Here is a 15,968-nt window from a genome sequence, read left to right as displayed (position 1 = left end):
GAACAGTAAACACTGAACTTGCATAGAACAGTGACATTTTCTTGTAGCTTCTACTCCACTATCCTCAGAAAGACTTCATGAAGAAGTTGTCAATTAGAAAATTTGCTCACAAAAGTAACGTAAGAGGAAAAGCTGAAGTGTTCAGAACTTGTACTAGCAAATCCCCTGAAGGTGACCCGGCTAAAGTATTAAATGACAGCAAAGCACCATCACACCTGGCAGATGACAACAGAAGCCTGTCATCCCATGCTGTTATAAAACATATACAGATACTAGCCCAATACAGCAAGAACACCAAATGTCTGGTCATCCATGCCTTTCTCGGGTCACAAGAAACAACAACAACAAAACAGCTCCATACAGAATTGTGTGTAGTCTGGAGTATTAACTAGATCCTCAGAAAGAGATCAGAAACAACTCAGCACAAAAATAGATGGGATTTTGCCAAGAAGGTAACAGTGATGACTTACATCTAACTCTTCTCCAGAGCTGCAGAAATCACACTACTCATAGACACAAGTTCAGAACCACTTGGATGCTTACACAATCTAAGGCTTTAGTTAGCACATTAGTGCTATGTCAATATACAAGCAGCACATTTTTGGAATAAGAGCCTCTAAAATTATTGCTTAATTACTCCATTTATAAAGTGGGTTGGTTTTTTTTTTCAGACACCTAAGTATCTTTGATTTGGACCACAGACCTGTTTTCTTGGGACATCTAATCTCAGAATTTGGATCATCTTTAAAACAATACCAATAAAATACCAGTGAATAGTTTACTCATCCCGAAAAGCAGCAGCTTAGGACAATCACACAACTGTAACAAATGGCAGGGTGGAGACTGAAGACCCATTAGCCTCTGGAACAGACTTCTTGCACTTATGTGATTTTCCTTACTCATTTTTCTCCATTCAGAAGAAATATCCTATTTTGCCGGAAGAATATCAAGTTTAGGACTGAAGATCAGTGACACAGAAAAGCATATGCTTGGACGGTAGTCTGAGACTTGAACCTGCCATGTTCTGTGATCCTATCTAGGTAACAAACAGGTAGAGTCTTGGCTAAGAGGTTTATCTCCAAACTGCTTCCTGACAAGAAAGAAGCAGGATTTCTGATACATTACTTAAGCAGCACTTTATCCTACTTAACTCTCAAAACTGTACAATTCCTTCTACTCCTCCTTCCTCCTTGACTGTCTAATGAAAACCTAATGTATTGAGAAAGTTAAGAAAAAGAATATGTCTTCTTGCAATAACAAGAGAGAAAATGCATATACGTATTTTGGCGCTGCGTTTTTCTCCTACAGAACACTGCATTTGGTCCTATCCATTTTCACCAGACATGCTCCCATCCCAAGACTGTCAGCTTACCAGAGGTAAGATTTATTAATTAATTAAAACACAGAATTAAGTTTCACTTCCAAATTCGATCACTTGCCTTACCATACAACACTATGCAACTCCAACTGAATTAGTTTCTTTGTTTCTTAAAATTAGGCAAAAAAAGGAAGGTGACCTGATTATTATTCCTTTATAAACAACAACAACAAAAAAAGAAAATGAAATAGTTAGATGAAAATTGTGTTTAATTAGTGGTAGGTACCAAGCGACTCTTCAAATCAGTGCATCAGTGCTACTAAGCAACATACTGAATCTATGCAGATATCATTTATTCTATTTTGATTCCAATATAGTTTGTTCCAGCACATCCTTTGCTTAATCCCCAGTCTACTTATCCAAAACACAATACAAGCTATACGTAGTTTTCTATTATTATTTAGAAGTAAAAAACTTGTTCTTTAGTATTTTGGCTTCAAGAAAAGACGGCTTGTGAATCCACTGTCAATCTCCACGAAGAACTTGTTTAGTTTCCAAAGTCCTATCAACACTTAAACTCTTCCACAGATTAAGCCAAATCTATGGTTAAAGTTCAAAATACAAAAGATATGAATTATGTTTTTATAAAAATGTAAAAAGCTAGTCAAAATTACATGTTTAGATATTTAATCTCTGAATAATGGAGTATAGCAGCAGGGAACTTAAATATTATAACTATCAACAATAAATACAAGAAATTAATGCAAAGATTGCAATAGAAGGATTCTTGAGTAGAAGGAGAATATAAAGAGACATTCTAATTTGTACAAAAACCATCCCAACTCTGTATACAATCTCTTCTATAAATACAACCAGATAAGATGAAATGCTTATTTGCAAATAATAGTTATTAAAAAGTGTGCTTTATTGGGTTTTTCATTCGTTCTCTTGGCAGGTGTAGTTTGCAGGAAGTCTGAAAAGACAAATTTCCATAATTAGATACTTTAATTTCTCCAGAAATTATATTTTAAATACAAGTAACAACAGATGCAGACCATACTTGATCTTCACAAAAGTATTATCAGAACACTAAACACTGTAACAAATCCATTTGCAGTTACCACGTGTGTAACAATAAGGTAAATTGTTTAATAAACAAAGTTTACCTATAGCGGAGCATGAAATTGGCTGTGCATTGCTATTGCCTGTTGAAGTTTTTCCTCTTTGGCTCGTCTGCAGTGGCAGAGCTATGAAACAAGACATACAAGACTGAATTCTAAATGCAGTTTTTTATAATGCATGCTGCAGCTTCTCCTTAACTATTTAGCTATTTTACAGGCTCTCTTTAAAGAAAGACAACCTGCCTGACTTACATCCCTTCCAATCTTCAGGCTGAACAATGGTCTATATTGATAACATTATTCTAACCAAAATTGCTCACAAGGGGTTGTTTCCAATGTTACAAAATAATTTATTTGGCTTCTTTAAAGAAAAGTACACTACTTGTTAAGTTACTTTTGTCACAGCATGAGCAAGAACGGTGCTTTTTGAACCTCAGTTACTTATTTGATGAAAGCCGTCAACAGAATTTGTTTTAGAAGTTTAATAAGTTAAACATTAAGGTTGTTTAATGCAACATGTCAGTTTATGTCAACACTCCAAATTTGAAATTTACCATGTGGCTATCTTCCCCTATTATCTATATAGGGTATAGAAGAAATTGGCACAAAAATATCTGCAACACATGAATAGGGTCTAAATCAAGAGACCTGTACACTCCCATCAGATTATAGTCTAAACAGACGGAAGCCATTTAAGGATATTTTTTAATTCTGTCAAAGCTCACTAAATCATTGTTCTATATCACGAGACTGCTCAAACTTTAAAAAAAAGTCCTAAATTTATTCGCTGTGTGTTGTACATGTCTTGGATTAGAACTATTTGTATATTACATACCGTTCTCTTTTCCATGAAACTACTAAGAAAGTCATCTATCTCTGTTTTTCCTTCCAAGAAGTCTTCCGCAATAGTGTCAGACTCCTCTTCAGCTTCATGAGCAGCTACTTTAAGTCTGGCCTGCAGAGCACTTGGACTGCAACTCTAAGAAAATAAAAAGTCCAATGTAATATTAACCTGTCCATTGAAACATACATTTCCAAGAAGATAAATGACTATATAAATATGGAATATGTGGATAGAGCACTTTTATTACATAAAAGCCTAAGTAACCAGATGAGGTTCCATCTCCAAGTTACAGCACAGCTTGTTAAACTAGAAAGAATTCAATGTGAGAAGTGTTGCTAGTTTGATACACAATCATTCACACAAATTAATAAAGTTTTTCAACTTTTACCCTACACTGTAGAAAGCATCCAGCTTGGAAATCTGAAAAGTTCTCAGGTGCATTATTTAGAGTAGAACTAACAATTCAAGTGCCTTCAATAAATAGGGTCTACTTTTGAAAATCAGTTAACCTGAGAAGTATAAAAAGGTAAAAAAAGCACTTACTGTTCAGCTTTTAAATGCCCTTGAAATGATTGTGGAGACGAAGACAGGAAAGCAAAAGGCACTTACTCAAGAAGTAGATGGGCTGCTAATCTAAACCAGTATACTCATTTTTCTGTTGTTATAAACCTCAAACCTTACTTCTGTTTATTGCATACAATTTCATTATTTTTTCTCAAATATGTTTAGGCAGTTAATCAGGACATGATTCACATGCAGTAGGAGTCTGTACAGAGCCAGAACCGTAAATTTAAGGTATTTATAGATTTTAGATGCTTGGCCTAACCTTCATTTACCCTGTGAAAAATCTTTTACTTAAGTACTTTAAAACCTAATGTAATAAAAAAATTCCTGTTAAATTAATCTTGTACAAAATATGGAGAGTTTGCTCTAATAAAAGATGACTAAAATTCACTCACAGTACAAGTAAAATTACTTGCCCGCAAATTTGAAGGAAAGAGAGCAGGAGATACCACGACGTACACAGCAAACAGCAATACAAAAACATAAAGCATATAGGGGAAAAAAGCAGAAAAATTCAGCTGCTACTCCTCAAGTCTCAGCCCCCTACTCATTGCTAAATTGAATCATCAAAACTAACTTAGAAAAAAGAAAAGGGACTACAGCAGTCAGATATTATGTCCTGTTCTTAAATGGTTTCTTGCAAAAATAGGTTCATCCATGCCAACTACCTCTGCCCACTTTAAAGTCAAAGGAGGCAGCAGGAGTTAGACTATTCTGATTTCCAACTGAGGAAACTTTTAAACACATTTAGACCACCTATAAAATAATTTGGTTTGCCATCATGCAGCTTTTTTTTTCCATTTTCGTTATTTTGTTATATTGGGGGGCATTCTGAAATTCAGGTACTACGCATGCTAATTTGATAGACTGTTGCATTCTCAGGTGACAGGTCTTGCAAATTATGAAGATCTCAGTGCAGAAAGTGGTTCATTTGAAGTTACATCTTCTAACGAGAACCCTGGTAAACGTACCAAGAAATTATTCTCCTTCTCCAACATTTTCTGAAGTAATAACTCTACCCTATTTGCACTGTAGAATGTGCAGCACATACAAGACAGTGCCTGAAGTAAGCATGCCCAGTGAATTGCAGAATTTAAGTTCCTGAAGTTATTGAGCACTTTCATCTGGGCACAGTTTTACAAGCTCATTATGTTAAATGAGTACCATTAATTGAACAGGACTTCTTTACAATTATTCTGTTCTTAAAACTGGTTTGGACCAGGACTGTACTGAACAGCTGTAGATGTGTATCACTCTTTTCTTCCAACTTTGCTTCTATTGTAGCAGTAAAACCCAAAAACTCAACCAAAAACCCCATTGTTTTGCTTTCAACTCGTTGGTATCTCATCCCATTTTTTTCATACTTGATGAAATACTTAATCTACTTCATATTAAATTAGAGTTTAACCAAAAAATATTATTAATGGTTAGATACAAATCAAAACTTCAGGTTTACTGAAGCCTTCTAAAAGGATGACATATAGGAATTGTACCTCACTAAGTTCATGCTGTCTTTGCATCTTTTTTTCAAAGGCTGCTTTCATTTGCGTGAGTTGCTCATACTGGAAGGAAGAAGAAAAAGAACATTATCACCTTGGAAAAAACCCAGATATTACTATCAATACTTCTGAAGATAATTTTACTATTCTCTTACTTTATCCAACACCATCTGTCTTTTTGCCTCGAGACTAGGCTCCAGCAACAAGTTTTTTTCTGGAAAACAAAACCACCATTACTACTTTTTTTTAAAGGGTTTAGTTCACAGAACACAGGCACACATGTTAACATTTTGAGAGCTTACTTGCCAGCTCTTCAATGCTTTTCACTAACTCATCTCTATCAGTAATGACTTGCTTCAGTTGTGGAAGAGTCACAAACTGTTCCAGTAATACCTCCTCTTGCTCATTCATACTGGTCAGCTGTGATATACTGTATTCAAACAGAAAGAAAGTACAATTAAATCTAACAGGAAACACCACACATAAAGTAATTCCTTTCTACCAAAGTCTGAGGCATTTTTTGGGACTTTACAAATACATGACACTTGACTACAACTTATTTTTCCCCTTTCTCCTGGTTTGTGAGCCCTATAATATGCAGTGATTTTAAAAAGCAATATGTTATAAAGTACCTCCCATTTCAAGCCTTACTTTCCATAACGCTACTGCGGTGGGTTGACTGTGTCCAGCTACCACATGCCCACACAGCTGCTCTCTCAGTTCCCCTCAGCAGGCTGTGGAGGAGAATCTCAGGGGTTGTGATAAAAACAATGAGATCGTTTACCAATTACAATCACATAAAAAACACACTTGGAAAAATTTAACTGAATTTAATTTTCCATTACAGTAAGAGTTGGATAGTGAGAAAGAAAAGCAAAAACTACAACACTTTGCTCCATTTTTCCTTGAGCTCCACTTCATTCCTTCATTTCCAACACTACCTCTCCCTGCCACCCACTCCTTGGGGCAAGGGGAATTGCAAGTGAAATGACCAGTCTTTAACAGCTCATCTCTGCTTCTCCTTCCTTCTCACACTTCACCTCTGCTCCACAGACCGCACTCAGCTCCTGGCAGGACAGACTATTCCAGTATGGGGAATATATGGCTGCAGTTTCCTTCAGGGCATATCAGCCTGCTCCAATATGGGGTCCTTCCTGGACTGCAGTGTGATAATTGCTCCAGCATTGCCCTCTCATGGCTACAGGGTATATTTTGGAAATACCCCTCCTACTGCGGTCTTTTCCAAAACTTCTGCAGGCTGCAGAAAAGTAACTGCTCTGACACTTGGTGCACCTCCTTCTCCCCCTTCTTCTCTGACCTTGGTGTTTGGAGGATTATCGCTCTTTTCTATTCCTCCCCCAAATCCTCACTGCCTCTGCTCTTAAAATGCCTTTCAGAGGCAGTGCCTGCTTCACTTATGGACTCAGCAGTTCTGCAGTGTTTTTGCTGCCAAATCAGCTGTGCGTAGCACAGGGGCAGCTCCTGACACTTTCTCACAAAGGCCTCTCAAGAGGCCCCAGCTACCAAAACCGTGCCACCTATACAGAACAGAATTATTCAGAACAGCTGCCATTCCATTGTCATTCAACTCAACTACCAACAAGAAAATCGTGGAATTTTAATCCAGTCTTCTTGAAAAGAACTAGGCTTGATTAGAATGTTTTGTTTAAACAAATTACACTTCCCAGCAAAAATCTTAACCTGCTGTTATGTAATAAGGACGCTGCTAGAACTTAAAAGATAAGTCAACTAAACAGGCTCTTTGGAAGGTATCAAAGGAAAAGAGAAAAAAAAAACCCAGCTGGAAGGACAGAGTTTTGAATTGCTTAACAACACCACCACCAGAAAGATGTGAGATCTGAAGAAGTTTATAGTGAATTTGTATCCTATTCTATCCCACATAACTGATCTAGGAAGCTGTCTCGTTAGATCTAAGCAAGCTGCTCGGAGTAATAACTAATACAGTTTGTTTGAATAATGACAAGGTGATGAAAATATTGGTGTAGTATGTGTATAAAGTATTTAGATGTAGCAGTGATTTGCACTGGGGCAGCTGACATATTTACCATCTGGATTTGTCTAATCCAGCCTCACCTGAACATGTTGAGCTGCTCACAAAACAGTTCACCATTCACCCTGCACTACAGTCCTTTGGAGTAAAAGAGAATACAACTTTTGAACCAGCCTCAAGCTGTCCCATTTCCTCCTTCAAAAGTTATGCTTATTAAATTACTAGAAATTAAGTCTTTGTCAAGGCCTCAGAAAACAGTACAACACTGACAGTTAGAAAAAGTAAAAATAAATACTCTTTTTTCTGGTGTTGAATCAAGTACTGTTCCTGCTGACAAAACCCTAAAAAAGCAGCAGCGCATTTGAATACAAAGCAGGGTTATTTTCTGACTACAATACTTTAGTACATGGTAGTTCTCAAAACTATAATTTCTATGAAACCCTTTCAGTGATGTGTACAGACTTCTGACAAAAATCTGATACAGGCCAGCAGTAACTGCCTTTTAATAACTATGGAAAGTTCAGCGACCTTCTGAAAATTTACCTTAGTTCTGAGAGTTCTGGAAAGGTATCAGGAACATCAGGCATCTTGTATGTAAATCCATTCTGGCCAACCTGAATCAAAGTTTAGAAATGCTTAGGTTTCTGAAGTGCAATTTCTTGATATTAATCAAGATTAATCAAAAACTGAAGATGAGTATTTTCCAGCAACAAGGAAACCAGAAAAAGCAGTAAGAAGCAGTAGCACTAGTCTCTGAACAGAAAACAATTCAACCAGTGCAACAAAATGCTTGAAGATGTTTGGGGTAGCATGTCATAAAAGATTTGAAGAAAAATAATTCTGTTTTGTCACGTCCTTCATTTGAAAACAGTTGGATAACTGAGGAAATATACAAGAATAATAAAACTCAGGGAAGTGAAAACAGAGAAGACTGACATTTTGATGTCCTTCATGTGCTTTTTGAAGCTACAATCCCTCAGAAAACAAATGTTTTAGATAAGGAAAAAACTATTGTCTCCATAGAATGTAGAAAACTTAAATTCTACAAAGCCAGAAAACTGCCTTCCAAGCCTAAGAAAAGTTTTATTTCTATAAACATGATTTGATTAAAGACTAAACATTTAGATAAGAAGTTTATTATTAAAACTAAAATTCCTTCCAGAGTTCATCAGCAATAGGGAGTTTGACTATAAACATACAAGATAAAACTCTACGTATAAATACTTGAGATTGCATATTGCCCTCACCTAATAGGTTCTGAGGAGGAAAGAAAGAAAAAACATTTTCTGTGGTTAGAAATACAGCTACAGCTGCACTATGGGGGAGTGCAACTCCAAAACAAAACCCCCTATAAGCGAAGATCTTAAGCATAACACTAGCTTCATTGAAACTCAGACAAATTTGTTGGTCTGACTTTAAGTTCTAAAAAATTCTGCATTGAAGCCAGAATGACAGTTTTGTTTTCCTAACACCAGCAAAACAGTGAAGTGCACTCACTCAAGGGCTTCCTTGAGATTTACAGCAATGCCTTCTGTGCTCTTAAGGGAACTTATAGCCACTGTCTGACAGCTCAAGCAGCAAAACTCAGCACACAGACCTGAAGCACCGCTTCTGCTGTGGGAACAGGCAGTGGCAGATCAGCAATCAAGCCATAGGAGGGAGCAGCAGGCTTGTCTGTAGTGTAGCTTGAAGAAATTGATTCAGAAACAGGCATGGCTGCCATTGTTCTGTTTGTTTCTTGAGGTGGATATGGAGGGAGAAAAGGAAACCCCTGAGGAGCAAAAGCAGGCATTCCAGCTGGTTTGTTGAAAAGGCTAAAAACAAACAAAACCGCAACCATGAACAACACTTATTATCATTTGAATTATAATTACCAGACCACATATAAGATATAAGAATGAATTTTCAAGTGGCCATAAACTTCGTATTTTCTGTTCCCAGTTACTTCCAATGTAGTAAGGCTGCCTAATACTGCAATATAGTATAGAACTCTATTAATCTGCATTTTTGTAGAACAGTCAAATACACACACTCTTAATTATGAGAAAACTACTTCTCAAAACTGTAAGACAGCGTAATTTTAAATTGTTTCCATCCTGAAGTCATGAGAAAATATCTGTGGCACACATTAGTTCTTATTTATGGCATAGCATTTAATAGCTTAGGCAACACACATGCAATTACTTCTAAGTAACATGATTTTTTTTTTTTTTAATTCACAACTGCAGCGCATCTAAACTTAGTATCACTGTCAGCTATGAGAACCACAGTTGTACTGATACAATTTGAATTTAATGCAATTCTTTAAATCACACAATTACTGCTGCACATGGTGTAACAGAAGCTGCCCTAAGCCTGGGAAATTATGAACAGAATATGGAAAACCACAACTGCTCAGATCATGAGCTACAGCAAATTCCAGATTTCATTTGATAATGTAAAAATGTCTTTTTCAAGAAAACAGATATAAAGTTATATCAGGCATGCTGATACAGTAATTCCAATGAAATCTAGTGTCTCTTCTCATAACAATTAGGTCATTAAGCATGCAATGAAATTGTGCAAGGACAGGGAATCTAATTCTTCCAACGTATCCATTACATTACTCCTGTCCCTGCCCTCCTTAAAATTGGCTTAGTCTCTTTTTACAAAATTAATGGACATAGGTCCATTTATTATGTTTAGGTAACTTACTATGGAAATGATGTTGAGCTAGGAGCTAGAACCGGAGGATTCTTCCAAAACTCATCCAGTAAACTCTGAATAATTTTTCCAAGATCCGAATGCATTGTAAACTAGGAAAAATACAAAACAAAACCCAACAAAGAAGAAAAATTATGTCTGGAATCCAAGAATTTCAAAATGTGCTGAACTTTATTGTTTATTATACCCACACGACAGTGCTGAAAAGCTTTTTTGGACATACCAGCTAATCCAAACTGTGTATATACAAGCGCCAAATAAAGTGATAAAGCCACCCAGAACTGAACAGAAACTAAGGGTCTTTTGTATATTCCATTATCAGTGTAGAGTCAATGAAGTACCACATTTCTGTTAAACCACCAAAAACCCCCACTTAAGTTATCAAGTTACATTTATACAAACAAAAGAAGAGGAAAAAAAAATTAAAATATCGGACGACAAAGGAATTAACTGCATTCTGAAAGAGTCAGAACCTCCATCCACTCCAAAAAAATAACACATTCTTGTTGACAAAAGAAACAGCATAATAAAATTCTGAATATTCAAGCTAAAACCTTGATGCCATTTTAATAGGATTAGGCTAGAAAGAACTATGTTACAAAACCATCTTAAAGCATCCCTCTCCTTTATTTGTAATGCACTGGAATGTAGTTGGAAGAACTGTGCAATTAATAATAACCAAAAACGTGTGATAGTAATTTTCTAAGCCTTTGTAACTTAAAATAGTTTTAGATATATGGAATACTCAAGTCAGTAATGATATAAGTAAAAGTATAACTAGAAGTATACCGAATACTTCTGAATTTCTGCCTTCAGGCCCCCAAAATACCGTTTGAAAGAGATTAGAATCCATAGTAATCTTTTTTACTAGGAGTATTAACAATAATCTAGTATGACATGTATTAAAACTCCTATTAACAGTAGATCTGTGTGAAGCTACAAATTATACATACGTTACTTATTAACGGACCGGTCACATATATTCCCTGCTTGTCCATTAAATGATGTCTCACAGGTGGGAAAACACTGATGACTGGTTTTTCCTGAGGAAACTGAGGTGGAAGCAAACTGCAAATACAAGAATAATTATTACTACAGTGTCATTCCATGATAAAGTTTGCATAAGAAGGCTTCTTATGCAAAGAAAATTAATTACATAAAATCACTTTTCCATGATAATAGTTACGGAGAAGTTTACAATGAATGAAACACACAAAAGGATTACTCAATTACAAAATTAGTCCAACAAATTGGAATATTAGATTTCCACAAAACTTAAAAGAGCATTTACTGGGCAAAATTTTAGTATAAAAAAGGAGCAATTATTACAGAATATTCTGACTTGGAAGGGACCCACAAAGATCACTGAGTCCATCTCTTGAATGCATGGCCCATACAGGCACCAAACCCATGGCCTTGGTGTTATTAGCACATGCTCTGACCAACGGATAGACAACAAAGAAGCTGTAGCATAACAACAACATGTTTGAATACAAACGTTATTACTACAAACACAATGTCACTCAACCTGTAAGACTATCAGGCCAACTCTGCAGGCCAAAGTAATAAAAAACTTGTGAACTCAGAATACTAACAATATTTGTCAGAGCAAAAGCATCCCCCCAAAGTAAATTCACAGGAAAGATCACAACAAATCACTTAAGTTATGATCCAGAAGCTTCACCACGGTAAGAGTCTGGAGTTACAGCAGACTAGTAAATTACCAATCAAGTTTATTTTCAGTGGTAGGGAATCAAAGTTATCAGAAACCCTCAAGCATTTCCCCCTAGTTACCTTCAACTAAAATCACACAGCTATTTTAGGAACTGACAACAGCAAAGCACCATTTTGTTCTCAGCTGAACACCTGTATCTTATACAGAGTCAGTTTCTGTCCAATCGCTGTAACCACTAATACAATTCCAGGTTATGGCTCCTGAAATTAATTATGAGCTGGAATTCTATTATTCTTATATTCTGTTACTATTTTTTTTTTTAAGAACGATTTTAATTATGAAGATGTGCATATACAGCTCACTCTACTTACATGTTAATATTAATTGTCAAGTTGTTTACAGTGAACGGCAGCCGATACTCTACATCTTTCTGTATTTCTGCAATGCTGTCAAAGAAGAAATTGTTAGCATCCATTTCATGGTCAATATAACAGCTAAAAGTCTAAAAGAAACAAGTATGACCTCAGACATTTTTACTCAGTTTCGTTTTGAAAAGCCCTGTAAGAACAAAATTGAAAATGCTGGAATAAATTAATAGTCTTCAGCATTCTATATTGAATATTAAAACAAACAAACAAAAGACTTAACATTTAAACCTCATATATCCTTACAAGCAAAGAACTATAGTAGGAGAAATCACAGTACTCACTCTTCTGACAACAATCTCAACTTATCTTTCTCCCCTTACTGACTTAATTTAAGACAATACATCAGCGTTTTTTTAATATACTGAATTTTATCTGATTAAACATTTACTTTGCCAAGGCATTGTATCAGATTCATATCTAAATATTGCAACACTGCCTTCAGATCAATATGTAGAACATTTATTAGACTAGGCATTCTTCCTTAATAGATTAGCCTAATATTTAACAGTAGTTTTTACTACGTGCATCAAGCTCAATGCACTTGCACAAGTACTTTCAAGAATTATGTGGAAAGCTACTTTCAACAATGTAAAGCTCCAGTGACACTCAAGATGCCGGCCCTCCTGAAAGCAGTGATGCGCCTTACAAAATCCAGTAAGGCCGAACCCAAATTTATTTTTCTGCAACAGGTAAATTACAGAGGGAAAAATCTTGAAATGAGCTACATTAATAGGAAGTTGATTTCAATACTTAAAGCATTCTACAATTTCTATGCACAGCAAAATTTCTTTGAAAGAGACCATCCCAGAGAATGAGGAGGAGGTAGAGATAGGTAAAGATGAAGACTTAGTTCAGAAGCAGAATTTCTAGACAGTAAGAAAATATCTAAGCTGAGAGTAAGAAACAGAAGGGCAGAATATTAGCTTCATCTTATAATGAACCAACACAAACTGTAAAAGTAGATTGATTTCTCTTCCATGTATTTTTTCTGCTTGCACTTTGTTAATAATACTCTTCTCTGTCACCTAAGACTCCCTTATACAGGGGAGGGGACACAGCTTCAATGGCAAATAATGGCAGATGGGTGTTCCTAGAAAGCATCATTTGATCCAGCTTCAGAAATGCTCCTCCATCCACAGCTGGGTACACTCCATGCAAATCCTTTCTCAAGAAACCCAGAACACATTACCTGCAAATGTGTTAAGAGTAGTACTGGGAGTGTTTTGTGTCCTCCCAAAGCATTACCAAGGCATACACAGAATTTAAGTCCTCACGACTAAGTCTTTAAGAGCTTGGGGAACAAATGGGAGTAAGACACTAACTCGGCTATGAACCTTGTTTCTGCAGCCCCATCTTGTTCCTCACATAGGTAATTCAGTATTTGCTCTTTCCCTGTGAAATCATGTGCTGTTTAAAGAAAATTCCAAATATCTTCAGCACAGGAGAATTCAAATCAAGAGTTCTGCTGTGTTACACCACACCTTCTCATTCTTAGCTGAAGGATTCTCCCTGGAATCTCTCACGCACATTCCTGCCCTGTAATCATCTGTCACACTTTTCATTAGCCTGCTGCAAAATCCTTTTGAGAAAGGTATATAATTATGCTCCACTTATGTGCACAACCTATGGAAACTGGGGAAGATGAAACAGGGAGTGAGGAACAAGAAAGCCAGAATCTCATTGAACTGTTCAAATGCTTATAACCCTGCTTCTGAAAAACCTTAAACTAATAATCTTAGTAGTCCCTTCTCCAAGTGGGAATGAGTACACTGCAAAAATGATACATTCTTAACTTTGTCTAGAACAACAGCAAATGTAAGAAAACTTTTTTTTTTTTTAACACAAAGGTTTTATTTCAAGCTTCTAACCCGTGAGGGACTGTGTAAAGAAAAGCTAGCTGCTTTACTGAAATGAAGATCAGGCACACCTGAGCTTTTATGACCTAAGACAACACAAACTAAGCTCGACTTAGTTAACTACATACCAAGAATTTTGAGCATTTTGGTGAAGAGCAAGAACGATACTCATAAGTTAATAACATTTGGGCAGCTACCCCTCACCTCAATTCTTGGATACATGATCCATTCCCTCTCTGCCTGTGCTTCAGCTGGTGCCTGCACAAACAGTAGCAAACTGTTCAGCAAGCTGACTGACAAAAACTGATCCCCTTTTTGGGGACTTAATTCAGGATGAGCTCATCTCACTGTCAGATTAAAAAAAAGTGGGTATAAACAAAAGGCCAAGTGAGGCCAGCCCAACAAAAACTTTTAAGTTAACTAAGCTCCTATATGCCCACAAGAACAGCTCCTTAGAAAAGTGAACTGCCTCAAAAATATCTGTGAAATTGGCTCTGAACAGGCTTAAGTTTATGCAAGCAATGATAAGAATACTTATATTTATGTTTCCTGACCATGTGTAGTTCAAAATATTAGGAATGCAAACTATCTGCAGCTATTAAATTTGGAAATGCATTTAATATCTCTTCCACTCCTAGTGTCAGTCAGATGTGATAGGAAACATTCCTTTGTCCTTTTCTGAACTATTCTGGAGCTCCAGTCCTACAGAAATCCTAGGAAGTTGTGTATCAGTAGAAAGCTTACTTCACTGTAACTGTAACTTCAAATGCGGATCTCCTCTAAAATGTGAAGAGTTTTAAAAGACTAGGCAAAACAGGCAGCATACTGCCAAGAGGGAGTACCTCAGCATAAAGTAAAATATTTTTGCTTTAAATATTGTGGATGTTGAACAGGAATAAACACAACCAGCCTCTTCTGACCATCTAAACAAAACTAGTTTTTAAGGACCAACCAGTTTTTAGCAACTAGCACTAAACACCGGGAAAACTAGTTTGTAAAGCCAGCATGGCGTCTAAGCCACTGTGCCACTGCTGGCAGGTCACTGTGACACACAACTCCTCGGTGCTCCATGTTTTAGTCTCAACTTTTAATGAACTACGCTACTACAAGCAGCTTCCAGAGAGGTTTTATCTCGAGACCTAGTCGCATCTCTTTGAAGACAAAACAACTCATCAGCAGGCTTTCCGGTCAGTGACAGGTGAAACCGGGCACGGCGACCTGCGCCCGATCACCCGGCCAGGCCACACAAAAGCCATCGGGGACGCCTCCCCGACAGCCAATTTGACTTTCAGTTTCCAAATTCTTCCTCCCAGCCCGCCGGGGTCCCACATCCCACTGTCCTCCGGCGGGAACCCCGCGATACCGCACTCCCGCCCGGCGGGACCCTTCGGCGCCGGAACAGCGCGGGGTCGGGCCGGCCCGGGCCGCGGCGCCGCCGGCTCGGGGGCCCTGTTTACCCACACGGCCGCGAGGACCCGGCCAGGCCTCACGGCGAGGGGACGGGGCGCAGCCGGGTCCCCGTGTGCGCGCATAGGGACACACGACACTCAACCGACACGGCGCGGCCCGACCGCCGTCCCGGGACGGGCGACACGACGCGGCCCTCCCGCGCCCGCCCCCGCGCCCGCCGCGGCCACTCACGATGCGTGCGCGGCGCGCAGGGACTCGACCTGCCGCTGCCGCTGCTGCTGGAGGCCGGTGCGCGCGGGCGGCGCGGCGGAGGCGGGGGCGGCGCCGCCCTTGGCGAGCGGGAACAGCCAGTTCATCGCGCGCGCGGCGGCACCGGAGGGGCGCGAGGGCACCCGCGGCACCGCGCGCACCTAACCGAGCGCCAGCGCGCGCCTGCGCGCGACGGCGGCGCCGCCACCGCCCCTGCCCCGCCCCGGATCCGCCGCCGGCCGGGCCGCGTCAGCGCCGCGCGCCCGCCGCCCGAGCGGCCGAGGGGCGGG

General features: G+C 38.5%; 1 protein-coding gene across 1 annotated transcript; it reads right to left on the bottom strand.

Annotated features, from left to right (window-relative positions):
• Positions 1–1,358: 1,358 nt before the first annotated feature.
• Positions 1,359–15,785, bottom strand: VPS37A (VPS37A subunit of ESCRT-I). The gene is made up of 12 exons (XM_040065106.1): positions 15,661–15,785; positions 12,107–12,181; positions 11,014–11,128; positions 10,052–10,152; positions 8,955–9,171; positions 7,901–7,971; positions 5,649–5,776; positions 5,502–5,560; positions 5,341–5,409; positions 3,275–3,418; positions 2,485–2,565; positions 1,359–2,291 (listed from the first exon to the last, which is right to left on the bottom strand). The coding sequence occupies exons 1-11, from the start codon at positions 15,783–15,785 to the stop codon at positions 2,485–2,487; spliced, it is 1,185 nt and encodes a 394-aa protein (XP_039921040.1). The 3' UTR covers positions 1,359–2,291.
• Positions 15,786–15,968: the final 183 nt, after the last annotated feature.

Source organism: Hirundo rustica, chromosome 5 (genome assembly GCF_015227805.2).
Source record: "Hirundo rustica isolate bHirRus1 chromosome 5, bHirRus1.pri.v3, whole genome shotgun sequence".
Classification (NCBI taxonomy): Eukaryota; Metazoa; Chordata; class Aves; order Passeriformes; family Hirundinidae; genus Hirundo; species Hirundo rustica.
Note: the sequence above shows the minus strand (reverse complement) of the source record. Positions and strands in the feature narration are given on the sequence as shown.